Here is a 17,131-nt window from a genome sequence, read left to right on the forward strand (position 1 = left end):
AGAAATTTCCAATTTGTGTGATGTATTACTTAATAAATAACAAAAAGCCACAGAGAGATTTTTTACAAAGTAATATATACAGCCGTCCAGTGTTCAGAATGATACATCTACTGCCTTGTCTGCTCTGTTCTATTTACGTATTTCTACTAGACTCTGTTCTGGATTTATGGACAACATGAAGGCATTATAATCACATTATCCAACATACATGTAGAAAATGTTTATTCAGTGTTGAATCCAAGGAAATTACATTTTGAAAAAGCACAGATAAACAAAAATCAACCTATATAATTTGTTGTGTTAAAAGAAACTGAGCATGCCTGCTGTTTGGTTCTCCCTATTACAGTTTATGTGAGCTCTGAAAACTGATTAAAGTCAACAGAGCAAGCCTGGTAAGATTAGAAAACTATTCGCTCTGAATTAGGAATCTGTGTATCCCAATAATAGAATGAACGTTGTAAACAGATTTCAGATTTCAGCTGCCAGACAGATCATGTAGCAAAGTTTTTAAAACCTTGTATTCCTGCTTTAACAAAAGAGATTTATTTAGCCTTCGCTGCCCTGTGAAGTATATTTATAAACCCCTGACTTGTCTCCAGAATTGTAATGGATCGACCAACAATGCCAAAACTGAGATAAGAAGAGTGAAACTTGTCTGATGTTATTAAACACTGGGCTGTGATTACTTTCTTCTCCTTTCTTATAGGATACAGTAACATTAAAAAAATACTAAGCCCCCAGCCTCCCTAACCCGATACACTTTCTGTGAGAGAGTGCGTACGAGTGTGCATGGAGTAACATTAGAGGAATTCTTTGTGTGTGTGTGTGTGTGTGTGTGTGTGTGTGTGTGTCTGTGTGTGTGTGTGTGTGTATGTGTGTGTGTGTGTGTGTGTGTGTGTGTCTGTGTGTGTTTTCAGGGCACTATGAGGTAAACTCAGAGGAATGCTATGTGTGCTTGTCCAGGTCAGATTTCTCCCATTGATAAGAGAAATGAAGGGTTGAAAGTGGTCAGTTCTATGTTGGCAAACTCGCATACCACTCGTTGATCTGGTGTTGTTTACTTGTATTCTTAGATAAACCAGCAATTAAGATTATCAGCTCATTCGAGGAGCCACAAGTTCAAAACAACTGATATTTCTGTTATTAGGTCTTTTGAAGACCTGCATGAAACACACAGATGTTGAGGGATCATTCTTTTCAATGTTTCTAAGAGAAGGCTTATTAAAAATGTCAAACTTAGTGTGGTGTGATATTTATCACAATGACATTTTTCATATCAATCAATAATGGTAATTGTCATGATAAATGTCAAATCTTTTGGTCTTTTAAGTTGAATATTTTTGCTCCATAGTGAAAGTTGTACAATATATACTATCTGACAGTTGTTCATTTAAATCATTAAACCATTATTACAACTACTTTATTTGCATCCCTCAAAGTTCAGCTTGGAAGTGCAAGTATAATTTAAGATTTTGTTCTGTCCTTACAACATTTTGCAGTTTGTATGGGTATCAGCATTAGCATAGAGTTCTGACATTTGCAGTCCAGGAGCATTGGAAATACATTTTTGCAAAACATAAAATGTAAGATAAAAGTGGGCTGCGACTCAAACCCCAACGCTCTTCATCACAAGTACAACACTCTATAAAGTGAGATACCGAGCAAACATACGATGGTGAAAAAGTTGTTCTTATGGAGATAGATATGCGAGGCAAATGTATTTGATTGTAAACCGTAGACAACGTTACTTTGTTTTGTAATGTTTAATTGTTTTTGTGCAAATAATAATCCTTTATTTATTGTTAATATGTCCTTGTAAGTATTATTAATGTGAAAAGGAATACAAGTTGTTGGAGTCATACTGCACATAGCATTTATTTGACCTATAAACTGCAGTCAAATGTTTGTTAAGACAAACCTTGCAAGTTTGTCTGTCTCGATTGAAACCCTTATGGTGCGTACACTTGTAGCGTTGTGATTATGACATAGCACTTGTTGTTAATGTCCCGAGGGGAAATCCTCCTGCCGAAATCGGACAACAGCTCATAAAAAATTTGGCTCAGCTAAGTCAGAAGCACCACTGAAAGCTTCCATCATCCAGGTATACTTTCTGGAGGACTTGATGAACTCACAGAGCTAGGTGCACCTCTGAAAGGATCAAGTGGATACAGACTAAGGTTGTGCCGAAAGACAATGCCATTGTTCATCGCCCCACCCCACATTTATATTGATATATTACTTATTATTTACATGTCATCCTATTAGCAATAACGGTCTTTTCCTGAGCTGTGTTAAATGTTACATATAGTTGCTGCTTGCACGGCTGACAGCATCGTGAGGATTAAATAAAAGATTGTACAGCACCTCTCGCGCTTCAAATGTGAAGATTCAGTGGCAAACGCTGTTACCTGCAAATCCCGTCCCACAGACTTTACAGTGAATGACTTTAGTCAACCATATGTGTAAATAATGGATTAACATTCAGCACATGATCATTAATAAGATGTGCAATTATTAGTAACTGTAGGTAAATCTGTCAGTGTTATTTTCATTCTCTCATCTTCAGCGCTTCACATATTTACGGTCGTAGCTCCTGTCATCTAAGGGCAGAAGGCATTGACTAAGTGATTGACAGCTGATATTAACCAATCATTCGCGTTCAGTTAGAGCAGTGGGCCAAATAAGAAGAGCACAAAGGCGGAGCAAGCATTGTGGGCTTTTTACTTTAGCGAGTTCACATAACAACTGTTTTAATCTGTTCCTGAGCGATGCGTTTGGCGTTTTTAGGTGCAAAGATGCATTCTGCATAAATGTCTCCTAAATCTGCGCACGCGATGAGGATTTTGCAGTGTAACCAATAAAAATGTATGCACTAAAGTGAACTGTAACCGAACTCTCGTCTCCTCAGCCAGCTGTGGGAAAAGCCATTAGAACGACACAGATCACTGCATATTCAAGCCAGAGTCCCGCAAAAAAAAGTGATTGACAGGTGGTAATTTGATTGTAACTTTATTTATTTATGGTTTGGTTATGGGTAAAGCATAGACCATGTGGGTCAGGTAGTGAAAACGGTAGGCTATAATTAATTAATTCATTATTAATTGATTGATAATTAAAAACCACCACTTTGGCATCATCCATCGCTATGTTTCACAATAGACATCTTACGATGCCAAATTGGTCAACATCGCCCAACCCTAATTTAGACATGGCGCAGAATGAATCTATGCCATTTATTAGCTTTCCTAAAGCACATACAGCACATCTAATCTCTTAATAATATCCATGCTAGCCATTAGCAATGAAACTAAAGTCACCGGGCAGACAGAAGCTCCACCCATGACACGAACCTGCATCTATTGTGAAAAGAATTTAATGCGCAAATGAAGGGTGCGAACTCAAAATGTTTATGTGTCTATGTACGTGCAGCAAATCGCATGATCTGTTCACACAAGTTGCTTCTGGTGTGAATGCCCAATTACATTCCTAAACCCAAACTCCACCATGATGTAAAAATATCACCAATGTATATCCTCATTTCATTCTGTTTTCCATCCCTGTATATTCTGGCTTGAACTGCTGTTAATAAATTAGATTTTTTCCCTGTGATTTTATTTATTTTTTTTATCCGGCCATCAACACCATCTGGTCCAGCCTGCCTGCTACATTAATCCCGCCTCCAAACTCATAATTGGTAGCGCTGGAGAATGATTGATGAATTTGAGTGGACCACTGTCATTGTTTTGAGAGGCTTAGTGTTTGCACTCTTAGGTGAGATAAGCCCACAAACGGCATACTTATGTTAGTCAACAAACATTAAATTTGCTTAAAATAATTAATTTTGACATAACCGTACATATTTCACCTTTTAATTACGCAATCCGCTGAATTGTTTGTCTCTGATTAATTAATTGAACCCCACAAACCTTGTGTGATCCATGCAGGGAGTCAGAAGCAGAAAGTATATTGCAGAATTTAATTCCATCATGGTGTAATGCGAACGATTTGTGATAGAATAAATTTTCCCATGCTGTGATCTAATTTTTAGGCCTGTAAATCCTCTTATAGGTGTGCATGTGTGTGTGTTGATGTGTTGGCTGCTTGCTTTGAGATGGCAGGTGGCACTAGAGCGTGTGTGCGCTCCAAATTAGTAATTTATGAGAGGATAAATCAATGCACAAGGCCTGCGCTTGAAGTCTCAGTATAAGCTGTGATATTCATGGATTGCTGGCCTCATGTGACTCTTTAACAAGAGCGTGATGGTTCAAAGTTTTATTTTTTCTTCAGAAAAACTGTTTATCCTGTTTGTGCAGGGGTTGTAAATCACATCACTAGCTAAAGTCAGAAGCAAGAAAGGCTAAAATAGTTGGAGTGATGTGGGAGAATGCACTTGTTTGCTTGGTGGAGGTGAAGACTTGGATTTTCAAAGATCAAATTGAAAGTGACACCATGAAACCAAGCACCCAATATGCAGTGCAGAATTCCCTCAAGGTGAAGAAATGAGGGCAAGAAAAGATTAAAAGTTTGGAGGGAAAGGCATAAATGAGAGGGCAATGTGGTGCATAGTAATGAAATGGAAAAGCTGAATAATAATTATGAGCTGCACTTGGTATCCTAGGGATCATTCCTTCCTTTTTTAATAAATGATCACTAGCAAATATATTCCAGCTAGTATGGAGGAAGCAGAATGTTTTGCTAGCAAGCAAAAGAAATGTATTAGTTTAGCTTCTGTACTGTCTAAACTTAAGTAGTGCCTAAGCATACTGTATGTGACTTGAAATTGATGCCAGCAAAGGTGCTTAATAGTTCTTTAGGCATTGCATAATTTATCCCAAAAAATTAAAATATGCTGCTCATTTACTCCCCCTCTGGCCATTCAGGATGTAGGTGACTATTTTTGTTCAGTGCTACAACATTAAATAAGCTTTTTAGATGAAACTGTGGTCTCTGGTGATTCATAAAATGCAAGTTAACGGCTAACAACACTTTGAGAGTCAAAATATAAAATGATTATTGCATTATCTCCTGCTTTATCTGCTTGTCCTGTATTTCCTGCATTTATGGTGCATTTATAAAACAGGTCATCTTTGGCTACCTTTACACTACAGGCAAAATGTGGCCCGAATAAAATAATTTTTGTACACGTGCTCAGATCTGTTTTTGTCATGACAGTTTTTGCAATCCGACTGCAGTGTGAACAGTCTTATTGAAATTCATGTGACTTTTACATAATTTTCGATTGACACGCATCATTATTCTATACTGGTTAGTGCTGCAAACACCCTCTACTCCTCAGTGGCATAGCAGAATAGCATACAAGGCAAATACTTTACCCGAAAAATTTAATAGTTGTTCATTTTAAATATATATTTTTTTGAATGACAGCTGGCGCTCATAGGATGACGCAGTGGCGCAGTAGGTAGTGCTGTCGCCACACAGCAAAAAGGTCACTGGTTCGAGCCTCGGCTGGGTCAGTTGGCATTTCTGTGTGAAGATTGCATGTTCTCTCTGTGCTCACGTGGATGCGCTGGTTTCTCCCACAGTCCAGACATGGGGTACAGGTGAATTGGGTAAGCTAAATTGACCGTAGGGTATGGGTTTGAATGAGTGTGTATGGATGTTTTTTAGAGATGGGTTGCAGCTGGAAGGGCATCTGCTGTGTTAAACATATGGTGGATAAGTTGGAGGTTCATTCCGCTGTAGCGACCCCAGGTTAATAAAGGGACTAAGCCGAAAAGAAAATGAATGAGTGAATGAGCGGGCGCTCATTAACCAAACATTAACCATCAACCTGTAACCAAAAAAGGGTTGTTCATCAACATACACTGTAAAACCCAATAAGTTAAGGTAACTCAAACCATTTTAGGAAACCGATTGCAACAAACCATTTAAGTTTAAAAACTAATCCAACTGAGTACTGTGAACTTAATCCATTTGAGTAAATTCAGCAATTTGAGCACAGTAAAACCCAATAAATGAAGAGAACTCAAACCAACTGAATACTGTAAAACCCAATAAGTTAAGGCAACTCAAACTGTTTGAGTAAACCGATTGCAACAAACCATTTGAGTTAAACTAATCTATATGAGTACTGTGAACTTACTCTATTTAAGTTGAAGTAATGAGGTATTTAATTAACTGAGTTCAAAACTTTTTTTACAGTGTGCCTGCGGCTGCTTCTATTAATATATTAATAACAAATCACCAAAAAACACGTATTTTAGGTTTCAAAAACTACACTAGTACTAGAAAAAAACATTTAGAGTTCATAAAAAACACAGCGGTTGTCTGTGGAAAAAGTCAATAATCATTTTAAACATAATCTGACAACAGGCTTTATTCTATACAGTACATACATTGTGTGCATAATTAGACATGTTGTGCTGCGCGTAGTTGTACTTTTGCGCATATGGGTCAGTTTAGGGCCATGATCTGTTCACACTGCAAATCTGTCACATTTGTAAGAACAGTGTAAACAGCTATACAAAAAGATCCGATCTGAGAAAAAAAATCTAATTTGAGCATTAAGCCTCACAGTGTGAATGAAGGCTTTTAGATGCCAGAGAGCACCAAATATGATCATCCTCTTATGAGGGACTCTAATTCTAAAATGTAAAAAGCATCTATATAGTTTCTTGCATGTAAAACCTACACTGTATAAAATGCAGTGTTCCACACAGTTCATTCATCTTGTCCCAACAAAAATCTTGTTAAGTTAACTTTACATTTTTAACAAAATTATGTAGATTGAACATAAAACTTAAGTTGTCCCAATGCAATCTCAAGAATTGTGTAGTTTCAGCTCATTTTAAATAAGAAGTTTGAACAAGTAAAAAAAAACATTTTTGAGTGTATTTTATGGTGTAAAAATGTTATAAATGGGTCTAAAATATTCTAAATATTATAATTGTTATCAAACCCAATAATAAATAACAGTTTCTATTAAATGTCTTTAATACAGTTTTTCCCTTCATTTTATAGAATTGTATTAATTTATTTACAGATGTTTATTTTTATTTATCACTGTAATCTAATTTGTATTTATTTGTTTGCTTTGATTATTTATTTATTTTATTTACTAAAAGAATTAAATCTCATTTGTACCGTGTGCACTTTACTGCATTCTAAGGCTCCCTCTCTATTCCTACTTTAGATTTTTTTAAAAACAGCATTTCCTAGCACTTCCAGTGCAGCAAATATCACAGAGGAAGTGCTAGAAAGTGCCTCTTCATGATGAATCGCTTGTTGAATGCCTAATTTGTAAATCAATTTGTATAAAAGCATCTACTAAATGAATCCATGTAAATTATTCATTCATTATTTTGAATGTATTTTTTTTCTCTTTCATGCTTTTTCTTCAAATATTTCCACAATCGCTAATAGAAAATGCTTTGTACTGTGTATGAGCTTGTTAACACATTCCTTTCTTTTTTTTTAGGTAATGTTTGAAAGCCCCTAGAAAGGAACCTGTCATCTTGTGCAGCTTCATGTATGTCCTGCTCTTGGCCTCCACTTTACCAGTCTCTGCATTCCTCCCTCCGCTGCGTTAAACCAATCACAGCACAGACGCCATTGCCATGGACACGGATTCAATCCACTCCGGCTATTCCCACCACTCCAACAGATCACGAGGGTCAAACAAACAGAGGTAAACCGCCTGAAGTGACACACTCTCCACTGGCGTTCATGTGCCTCTCTCTGTCTCTCTCTCTCTCTCCTTCCACATTTATTCATGCAGAAAATTAATATTGTCATCATGAAAACATTCTGCATTTATTTCAGGCTTCAAGGGTATTACCGAAATTAAATGAATTTGTCTGTGAAATGATTCCGTTGCTCATTAGCGATGGGATGTGTTTAATTACTTTAAGATTAAATTATTGAGCATTTGCCTCTGATGATTGTAAATTATTGCTTTGAAAAGGTAATCAAGGTGTCATAACTCATTAAAGAAATGTTCCTGGTTAAAGGTTCACTCATTAAAAATTAAAACCACGTCAGATTTGATTAAACTGATGCGTAGTCACATGAGATGAAGGCCTGGTTAACATCTGGATTTGAGATGTGTTTATGTCAATCAGACCACAAGTTAAATGTACTAAAAACCGGGTCTTGATTTACTTTTTTATTGTAGCTGTGATCTGAGAGTAGCAACATGGTGGCTTAGTGGTTAGCACTGTCGCCTCATAGTAAGCAGGTCTCTGGTTCGAGTGCAGGGTAGGTCAGTTGGCATTTTTGTGTGGAGTTTGCTTGTTCTTCCCATGTTTGTATGGGTTTCCTCCGGGTGCTCTGGTTTCCCCCACAGTCTAAAGACATATGCTATAGGTGAACTAGATAAACTATGTGACTTTTAAATGGAGTGTTTTGATATGTAAATGGCTATGAGAAAGGCTATGAGAAAGGCATCCACTGTGTAAAACATATGCTGGATAGGTTGATGGTTCATTCCACTGTGGTGACCCCTGATAAATAAAGGGCCTAAGCTGAATAAAAGAATGAACTGAGAGCATTTCAGAGTATTTGTGAGGTCTTTAAAAGTCTTAATATTTTAAATCTCACAAATAAAAATTTTAGGCCTTAAAAAGTCTTAAATTTACTGAAATATTGTCTTGTAGGTCTTAAATCTTTTTTAAACAGGTCTTAATTTTCCTTTGTTCATGTATTGCAATCTGGTCAAAACTCATACACTGAATCACCAAAAACCCGTGTTAATAAAACTTTAAAGGTATTTTTTTTTAACTCTATTTAGGAAAATGGATTAATTGTTTTCCTTAGAATAACATTTGTTTAAAATAAATGTGTTCCATGTATGTACAACTGAGGACACCGGCCTGGAGTGTTGTGCATAGATTTAGTTTATTATAGTTTTTAAAACTTTTAAACCATTTGTGGATGTGTATGGATACAAGTAGAGCTTGCTTGATTTTACACCATATATCAAATATTTTGATAAGAAATATCTAAAATATTAAAATTGTTATTATTTGTTCATTATCGTAATATTACATGTTTTAAATTATAATTTATATTTTCGATAGGGCAAATAAAAATATTGGCGGCACAGTGGTGCAGTAGGTAGTGCTGTCGCCTTACAGCAAGAAGGTCACTGGGTCGTGGTTCGATCCTCGGCTCAGTTGGCATTTCTGTGTGGAGTTTGTATGTTCTCCCTGCCTTCGCGTGGGTTTCCTCCGGGTGCTCCGGTTTCCCCCACAGTCCAAAGACATGCGGTACAGGTGAATTGGGTAAGCTAAATTGTCCTTAGTGTATGAGTGTGGGTGTGAATGTGTGAGTGGATGTTTCCCAGAGATGGGTTGACGGCATCCGCTGCGTAAAAACTTGCTGGATAAGTTGGCGGTTCATTCCGCTGTGGCGACCCAGGATTAATAAAGGGACTAAGCCGACAAGAAAATTAATAATTGAATAAATGAATGAATGAATGAATGAATGAATGAAATAAAAATATTTTCCATTTGGGCTATTTGAAAAAAGTCTAAAATTTTATTCATAATGGTCTTAAAAAGTCTTTAAAATTTTTTACTTGGTGAAACCTGCAGAAACCCTGATTTTGCTATTTGGGTCTTATCCCATATATAACAATTTTACGTATTGTCAGAAATGAGGCAAATTCATACATAATCATACACTGTCAGAAACAAAGGTACAAGAGCTGTCACTGGAGCAGTACCTTTTCAAAATGTACATATTTGTACCTGAAGAGTCCATATTGGTACCTCAAAGGTACATTTTAGGTGGATTTGGGTACTGAAATGTGCCTTTGAGATACCACTAAGGACTTTTTAGGTACAAATATGTACCTTTTGAAAAGGTACTGCCCCAGTGACAGCTCTTGTACATTTATTTCTTAGAGTGTATGGTTCTATTGGTACAATAACGTACAATTTTTTAAACGGAGGCTTGTTTCCAAATTTCGCCCCTAAATGTCATTGGGGGATGAGAAAATCATATCAAAATAAACAAATGAGATTGTAAAGTCATATAAATTAGCCACTAAATTAAACATTTGCGAATTGCCACTGTATTGAGTTGCATATTCTCACAGCTCTCCTTGTCAGTATTTTATGATATGCTTTAATGCTTTTAGACAGCGTAGTCCACACCCACTGTAATTAGGAAGTTATTTATTGAGCTCCACTATTGTTTGGTTTCCTATAAAAACCTCAGAGAAAAGCCCAAACAGGCCTCTGAAATTCCAGCATTGCAGCAGGGGAATGTATGTCTTCAGTGAGAAAACAACAAATGCATGTTCGCTTTGTATTTGGCTCTTAACTTGGTTTTATAACCCTTTGCTTCAGTCAGTTAAAGGGGGTCATGAACTGCATGATGTACTCTGAAAACAATGTGGCCGATTTTGGTTAAAATGTACCAGTAGTACAAATAAATTGATCTGTTACAGGTAAAGCAGTAGTGACACAGGGTAAAAACATTGTTGCTGGTTGCTTGTGTGTTGCAGCATTACTGTCAGATTCATTTTAGACTACACTGCATCATCATTTATTTTCAGTCTCTCCGGAAAGACTGCGTCGAGCTGCTTGGTTTTACTCTGGATTTGTTTTTATACAAACAAATGAACAGCGTCATGTTGATAAGTTAATAAAAACTCTTTCATAATGTTAAACTAAATCTACACAGTACACGACGGCATAACATGACTAAAGATAAGAGACCTATCATAATCAGTGATTCTGTCTATACTGAATGACACACAGTGCTTGAAATGGGAGGAAAAATGCCTTCCTTTTTTATCGTATTAACTTTAATAGTATGCCTATAATGTGCTACAATTTAATCTGATATTTTCATTACGGATGTCCCGATCAGGTTTTTTTGCACTCAAGTTCGAGTCCGAGTCATTTGATTTTGAGCATCTACTGACACCGAAACCCGATCCAATACTGCTATAATACATGACAAAGAATAAAGAAGAGAGATGAAACAAATCCAGGATGTTCTTTATTTTTTATTTAATTCACCTAATTTTAACATTCAACAACTCTGTTAACAAACACAGCACTTCTGTGAGCAGGCCCGGATTGGCTAATCGGGAGGACCGGGAGAATTCCCGGTGGGCCGGTCCGTTTTTTGGCCGCGAGGGCAGGTGTCCCTAGCTCCAGAATCTGTTGCTCTCAGCAGTCACACTTTTTAAATTAATTTATTTACTTACTTGACTACAGTCTTCTTATTCATTATTTTACCGCAGCTCTGCTCTTTTTTTATACAACCAGCCTACAGGTTAATGATGATATTAGTCAGATGAGTCAGTACTTCATATACAACTGTTGTGGTCCAGTGGTTAGCACGTTAGATTACGACGCCGCCGACCCGGGTTGATTCTTGTCTGAGTATGTTTTTTTTTTTTTTTTAATTATAGTTTTATTGTTAAGACATATAATACTGTTAGGGTTTTTGAACATTTAAAGTTCTAAAGCAGCTGTTTTCTCAAAAAAAAAAAAAAAAAAAAAAGACGTACAGTGTAATTAGAAACTGAATTGGAAATGACCTTATTTTAATATAGTCAGTCATGAACTGAGGTGGGCCGGTCTAAGGCTTGAAACTCCAGGGCTGAAAAAGAGTCCCACTCCGGCCCTGTCTGTGAGGTAGATTAAACAATCAAGTAATAAACAACATAAATTCTTTAATTTTGGACTTTAGTGCAACAGTAAATATGAAAAAAAAATCTAATATAAAAACAAATAGCTCCTCAACTTCAAATATCTGGCAGACAATCCCAAGTTTACATAACTCAAAGTTTGCTATGGCAATGTTGTCGTCATCAACTTTATAATACTTCTAGACCACAGACATACTCGCGCTTTCCATTTCAAGCTGATTCTGTGTTCTACTTCAACTTTTTCTCTTTTAACATTTAACCCAATAATGTCTCTGCAACAAAGTGATGTCAGGCCGCACATGTTGTTGTTTCTGTGTGAAGTCAAGAAAGAGGTCTAACTCTGTGCCGCCGCATAACTATAAATATGTTAAAAAATAATGAGAGTATATACATATACATTTATATTTGAGTCCTGATTGGGAGGTAACGTCAGATTTCGATCAAGTTAAAAACCGCGTTATCGGGCCTGATCACATTAACGGAGCTGGACATCCCTAATTTTCATATAATATAAAATATGATTTTCAGTTTGTGAACTCTTCTCTCGTTGATTTAATTTATGGCATGCGTGTAACACACTAAACACATTAAAATGCAATTCAATGCTTAAGATCCTGGGCTTCTGTTTTACTTATTTAATTACAGGAATATTGTTATGTGCAGAGAGCCACTACCTATAAACAAGGTACTCCTGGCACTGCTAGCTCAAAAATCCCTGACAGTAATCTTATATATATATCTGTTTGTGATGTAGAAGTGCTAGCACCTACTTTTGACATAAGAGGATAGTTCTTCCAAAAAATTAAGCTACGTTTCAACCAAAAATTAACATTCTGTCATCATTTACGCGTACGTACCTTTTTCCAAGCCAATTGTTATGGTCTGTTGGAAACTGGTAACTGTTGACTTCCATAGTATTTGTTTTTCCTATAATGTCAATGGTTACAGGTTTCCAACATTCTTGAGCAGAATTTCTTTTTTCCAACAGGACAAAAAGCTCAAAAATGGTTATGGAACAAGTCTAGAGTGAGTAAATGATGACAGAAGTATTTTTGGGGTGAACTATCCCTTTTGTGTTGTCAATATTTACTCACATTTTGCTTGTTCTACTTAATTTTTTTTCTTCTATTGAACACAAAAGAAAATATTTTGAGGAATGCTTGTAACCAATGTTCTTAAAAGTATATTTTTGTGGGTAACAGAATAAATGAAGTCAAGGCTGATGAAATATTAATTTTTAGGTGAACTACCCCTTTAACGATTATATTTGCAACATCACAGGGATGTTTTCTTTCTTGTGTAGTTACTGTGTTAGGATTAAAAGGAAGCCAATGACAAGGACTGTTTTTCGACAGCTTGGCACTGTGCAACTTCTTATAATCCTTAATGCATCTGTGTCATTAAGTTGCTTGAGTATTCTGTGTTCGCTTCTCTTTTGTTTCTACTCACTTCCACCATGAATCAATGGACAAAACTAAAGAGGCAATGATGTTGTTGCTTATCATACTTAGAAAAAAAAAACCCAAAATGAGTTGATCAGACAGCTTGGCTTCAGCTTGGAAACATTTTCATTTTTGAGTTCAACAGGATGCTGTACAATGCTCACATACATGGCAAAATGTAATCAAATTAGATTTAAATTTTTATTAAAGGGTCACTCCACTTTTTGGTAAATAGTTTTTGGTAAGTTTTTAAATCCATTCAGTTGATCTCCAAGTCTGGCAGGAGCACTTTTAGCTTAGCTTAGCATAAATCAATGAATCTTTTTTGACTAGTAGCAGCTTTCTCTAAAACAACCAAAAGGTAATTTATAAAAGTACATTTTATCATTTAAAGCTTATATTTAAAGTCTTTTTTCAGTAAAAGTCAAGGATCTTTATAATGAAAAAAAGATCTTTATACCATAGTTTCATTATGCAACACCTGAAAATAGTCCCTAGCTATAGGTATCTACCAACGTGAATGACACTAATATCATTGCACCTGCTGCAGCCTTGGTACAGCAGCAAAGATCCTTGATTATTTACACCATAATGTAATTATAGTTCTTATCCATATCGGACTAGAAAATATTGACTTTTCTTTTATCGTCAGTCTTGGCACATGATGTAACTACAGAAGAATCAAGCTTTAAGTAATAGCAAAGAGCATATAATCAACAAGAGGCGACACTCAATAGAATGTTCCATTGCAACAGCAGCGCCCAGCAACAACCTCGGATTCTGCCATTTTGGAGTGAAAGTGGTCGGCCTTCCATTGGATCTTATTGCTGTTGCGATGGCAAGCAGCTGCTTTGTTTGTTATTTATTATTTAAAAAGTGCATTAAAGCTGAGATATAACCTGAAAGACCAGCACTTTTAATAGTTTATTTACAGACTTATAATATGCTGTTGTTCTATTGGAATTTTCATTCCAAAATGGCCACTGCGTCTTCTAGTGGCTGTTTCCCAAAATGCACTAGAGTGTCGCCTCTTGGTGATTCTATGCTCTTTGGTAATAGTTATCAATTTTCTTTGGTCATTTTTAAACCAGATGCTAGTGATATAATCCTATCCAATGATCTTTGCTAAGATTAGGAGACCACCTAAATGCATTTAAAAATGACAAAACTGTTTAACTCTAGAGGATTATAAGCCTATTTTCAAAAAGAAGTGCTGTGTTTCTTACTTTTTAACATTTTAAAAGACAGTAACTTATTCTAGGTGTATTATTTTGCGTGTTTAATTGATAATTTCAATGTCTAACCATCATTCTGGCAAGTCAGTGATGTGTAATGAGCAAAAAATGCTCAGGCTCAATTATTTACTTTCTACACAGCTACAAATAAGGCTAAGCTGCAGATTTAAGATCAGCAGCACACATTTCTAATGGCTGGGTGTAGACGGACACCTCAGTGTTTCACCGGGGGCTATCATGCTGCCTCTCCCATTCAGAATCAACACCCAGTTTATATAACTGCTAATTACAATCCCATGCTTCCTGCAGGGTATTTAGTACCGAAATACACACATCTTGTAGAGCCTAACTGCTGGGAATAAAGGCTTTGTTGTTTTATTCATTTATTGCATTTTTAATAAATCTCCTTGGGTATTAAATTCTAAGACCTTTCGCACTATTAAAAACAAGGTAAACATGTAGACTTAAGGTCATTTAAATATTTTTAGAATATCAGGAAAGAGAAAGTAATTAAAGAATGTGTACCAAGGATTTGATTGTGGTTTGAAGTAGAGGTGTGTGTGATATTAATTGTGTAAGATGCTAATTATTGTTAAACAATGTGTGTGATCCATATTATGTAGTGTATCATTTTGCTATACTTAACCTAACAAAAAATTTGTTTTGAGATTCAAAAAAAAAAAAAAAAATCATTCATTGTGTAATTGCAGTTGTAATGAAAAAACAAAAAATAAATAAAAACTATTTTGTCATCAATTTGCTCACCCTTCTCTTGTTCCAAAAGGTTTGAGGTTCTGTCTTATGTTGTAATATTTAAAAATATAAATAAACTATAAAAAAAAAAATATATATATATATAAATATATTTTTTTGTGTTTGACAGAATAAAGCCACAATTCAAGGGTGAGTAAATTTTCATTTGTGAATGAACTGTTCTATCAAGTATTAACACACACATGAATACCTTTTCCCTCAAATATCATTATGCGAGTGCAGTCACAAATGTGACATTGATTTTATAAAACAAACAAACAAGATACTAATATTAGGACTGAAAAATATGGTCTGCGTCCTGGAAAAAGTAAGTGGAAAAACTAAACGCTTCACTAGCAAGAAAACAGTTAAACAGACCATCTGCAGAACGAGGATAAGGAACGAGCCTCCTCCATTCTGTCTCTTTACTTTCTCTTTACCTTTACTCTATTACTTTTGTGGATAAGAAAATGGTGATGTACTCTGCTGTAGACATCTATTAGCCTACATATTTAATTTTGTTTGTTAAGTGCAAAGATTTGTTTTAAAAACTATTTCTAAATTCTATTTCTAATTTCCAGCAAATTAATAAAGGAACAATAATAATGAAGTGTGGTCAACAAACTATTCTGATGCCAAGTATGGTGACGCAGACGTCTCCAAAACCTGACAGGTTCATTTAATTTTTTAATTATGTAAATATATTTGTGTATTGCTGCACCTCCTGTGTGTATTGAGCAATGTGTAAGTGTTTAAACTCACATAGGCGCACAACTAATGCACTAGACTTCAGACTTGCTTTTAAATGGTCAATGGCGCAATCTATTTTAGTTCTTTAAAATAGCAATGCGCCAACGATGCGTCTTAACACACCTCTATTTTAAACCAGTAAGCCTATGAGTCCACAAAGTGGCGCAAATGGATTTGCTATTTAAACAACGTGCTGGAAAATGTGAAAATTACTGTTGTGCTGGTCTGAAAATAGCAACACATTGCGCCAAACACGTCTTACCCCTTATTGCGCTGGGTGTATGATAGGGCTTTTAATGCTTTTAAACAAATTATTTGGGTCAAAATTCAAAGATCCACACATGAATGCTGACCTTTGCTTCATTTGTAATGAATCAGCCATTTTAAACAAATCATTTGAATTAATGAAAATCAAAATAGTATTTAAAACGTTATAAATGAAAGCCAAATCTGACACTGGACAACAAGAGATGCAGTTTCCTCAAAATTCAAATATCATTTTTTTATAGCTGATTGTGCAAACACACAATATAGCTGACCGCAAAATGTCATCTTGAACTTTGTGCATTGTTTCATGTTGTAGCAGCTGTTTGGCTTAGCCCCCATGGCTCAGCTGTAGACGTGCTCTATAATACGACAATCTGAGAGTACCCAGAATTCCCACTCTGACCAGGCCATCCAGGATTAGAGCAAAGCTGTCTGTCAGGACTAGCTGCTAAAAACACAAGGGTTAAAAATATAAGTGTTGCATTCAAACTGATTTGATGCTCAGAGTGTAAACCAGTTGCCAAACATAACAGTTAGGTCATTGTAATGCAAAAGCAGTTTTCTGTTTCTCATAATGCATTGTTTGTGTTCATGCTCGTGTTCAAACATGATCGCAGAGTCACTTTAGAAAGTATAGTTGAGTGGTCTCAAGCTAGAGGGTCGTGACATCAAAAGTGGACTGTGTATCTGTTCGGAAAGGTTCAAAGCCTGGATGTGGGAAAATAAAACAATGCTTACTACTACACAGTGCAACTGCTCCTGTTATTCAGGATTAGTATTGATACCTTGCTTACACTGTAAAAAATGCTGGGTTCCACAAAGTTCATTGATGTTGCCCCAACAAAAATCGTGTTCACACTTTTAACAAATTTATGTGTATTGAACATAACAAAATTAAGTTCCCAATGAAATCTCAAGAATTGTGTTGTTTCAGCTCATTTTTAAAAAAGTAGTTTGAACAAGTAAAACAAAAAGTGTACAGTATAATACGATTGGTAAAAATAAAATAAACACTTTTCATTACGTACAAAATTATCTAATAAGATGAGTGAGTG

General features: G+C 35.8%; 1 protein-coding gene across 5 annotated transcripts in view; it reads left to right on the forward strand.

Moving 5' to 3' along the window:
- Positions 1–17,131, forward strand: part of vangl1 (VANGL planar cell polarity protein 1) — a 69,470-nt gene that overhangs the window by 13,431 nt on the left and 38,908 nt on the right. For 4 of the 5 annotated variants that reach the window (XM_087266264.1, XM_087266267.1, XM_087266265.1 and 1 more), the window contains exon 2: positions 7,439–7,648. In XM_087266264.1, the coding sequence (XP_087122390.1) occupies positions 7,578–7,648 (71 nt within the window). In that variant the 5' untranslated portion in view covers positions 7,439–7,577. 5 annotated transcript variants of the gene reach the window in all.

This window comes from Danio rerio, chromosome 9 (genome assembly GCF_052040795.2).
Source record: "Danio rerio strain M-AB ecotype USA chromosome 9, GRCz13ab, whole genome shotgun sequence".
In the NCBI taxonomy this organism is placed as follows: Eukaryota; Metazoa; Chordata; class Actinopteri; order Cypriniformes; family Danionidae; genus Danio; species Danio rerio.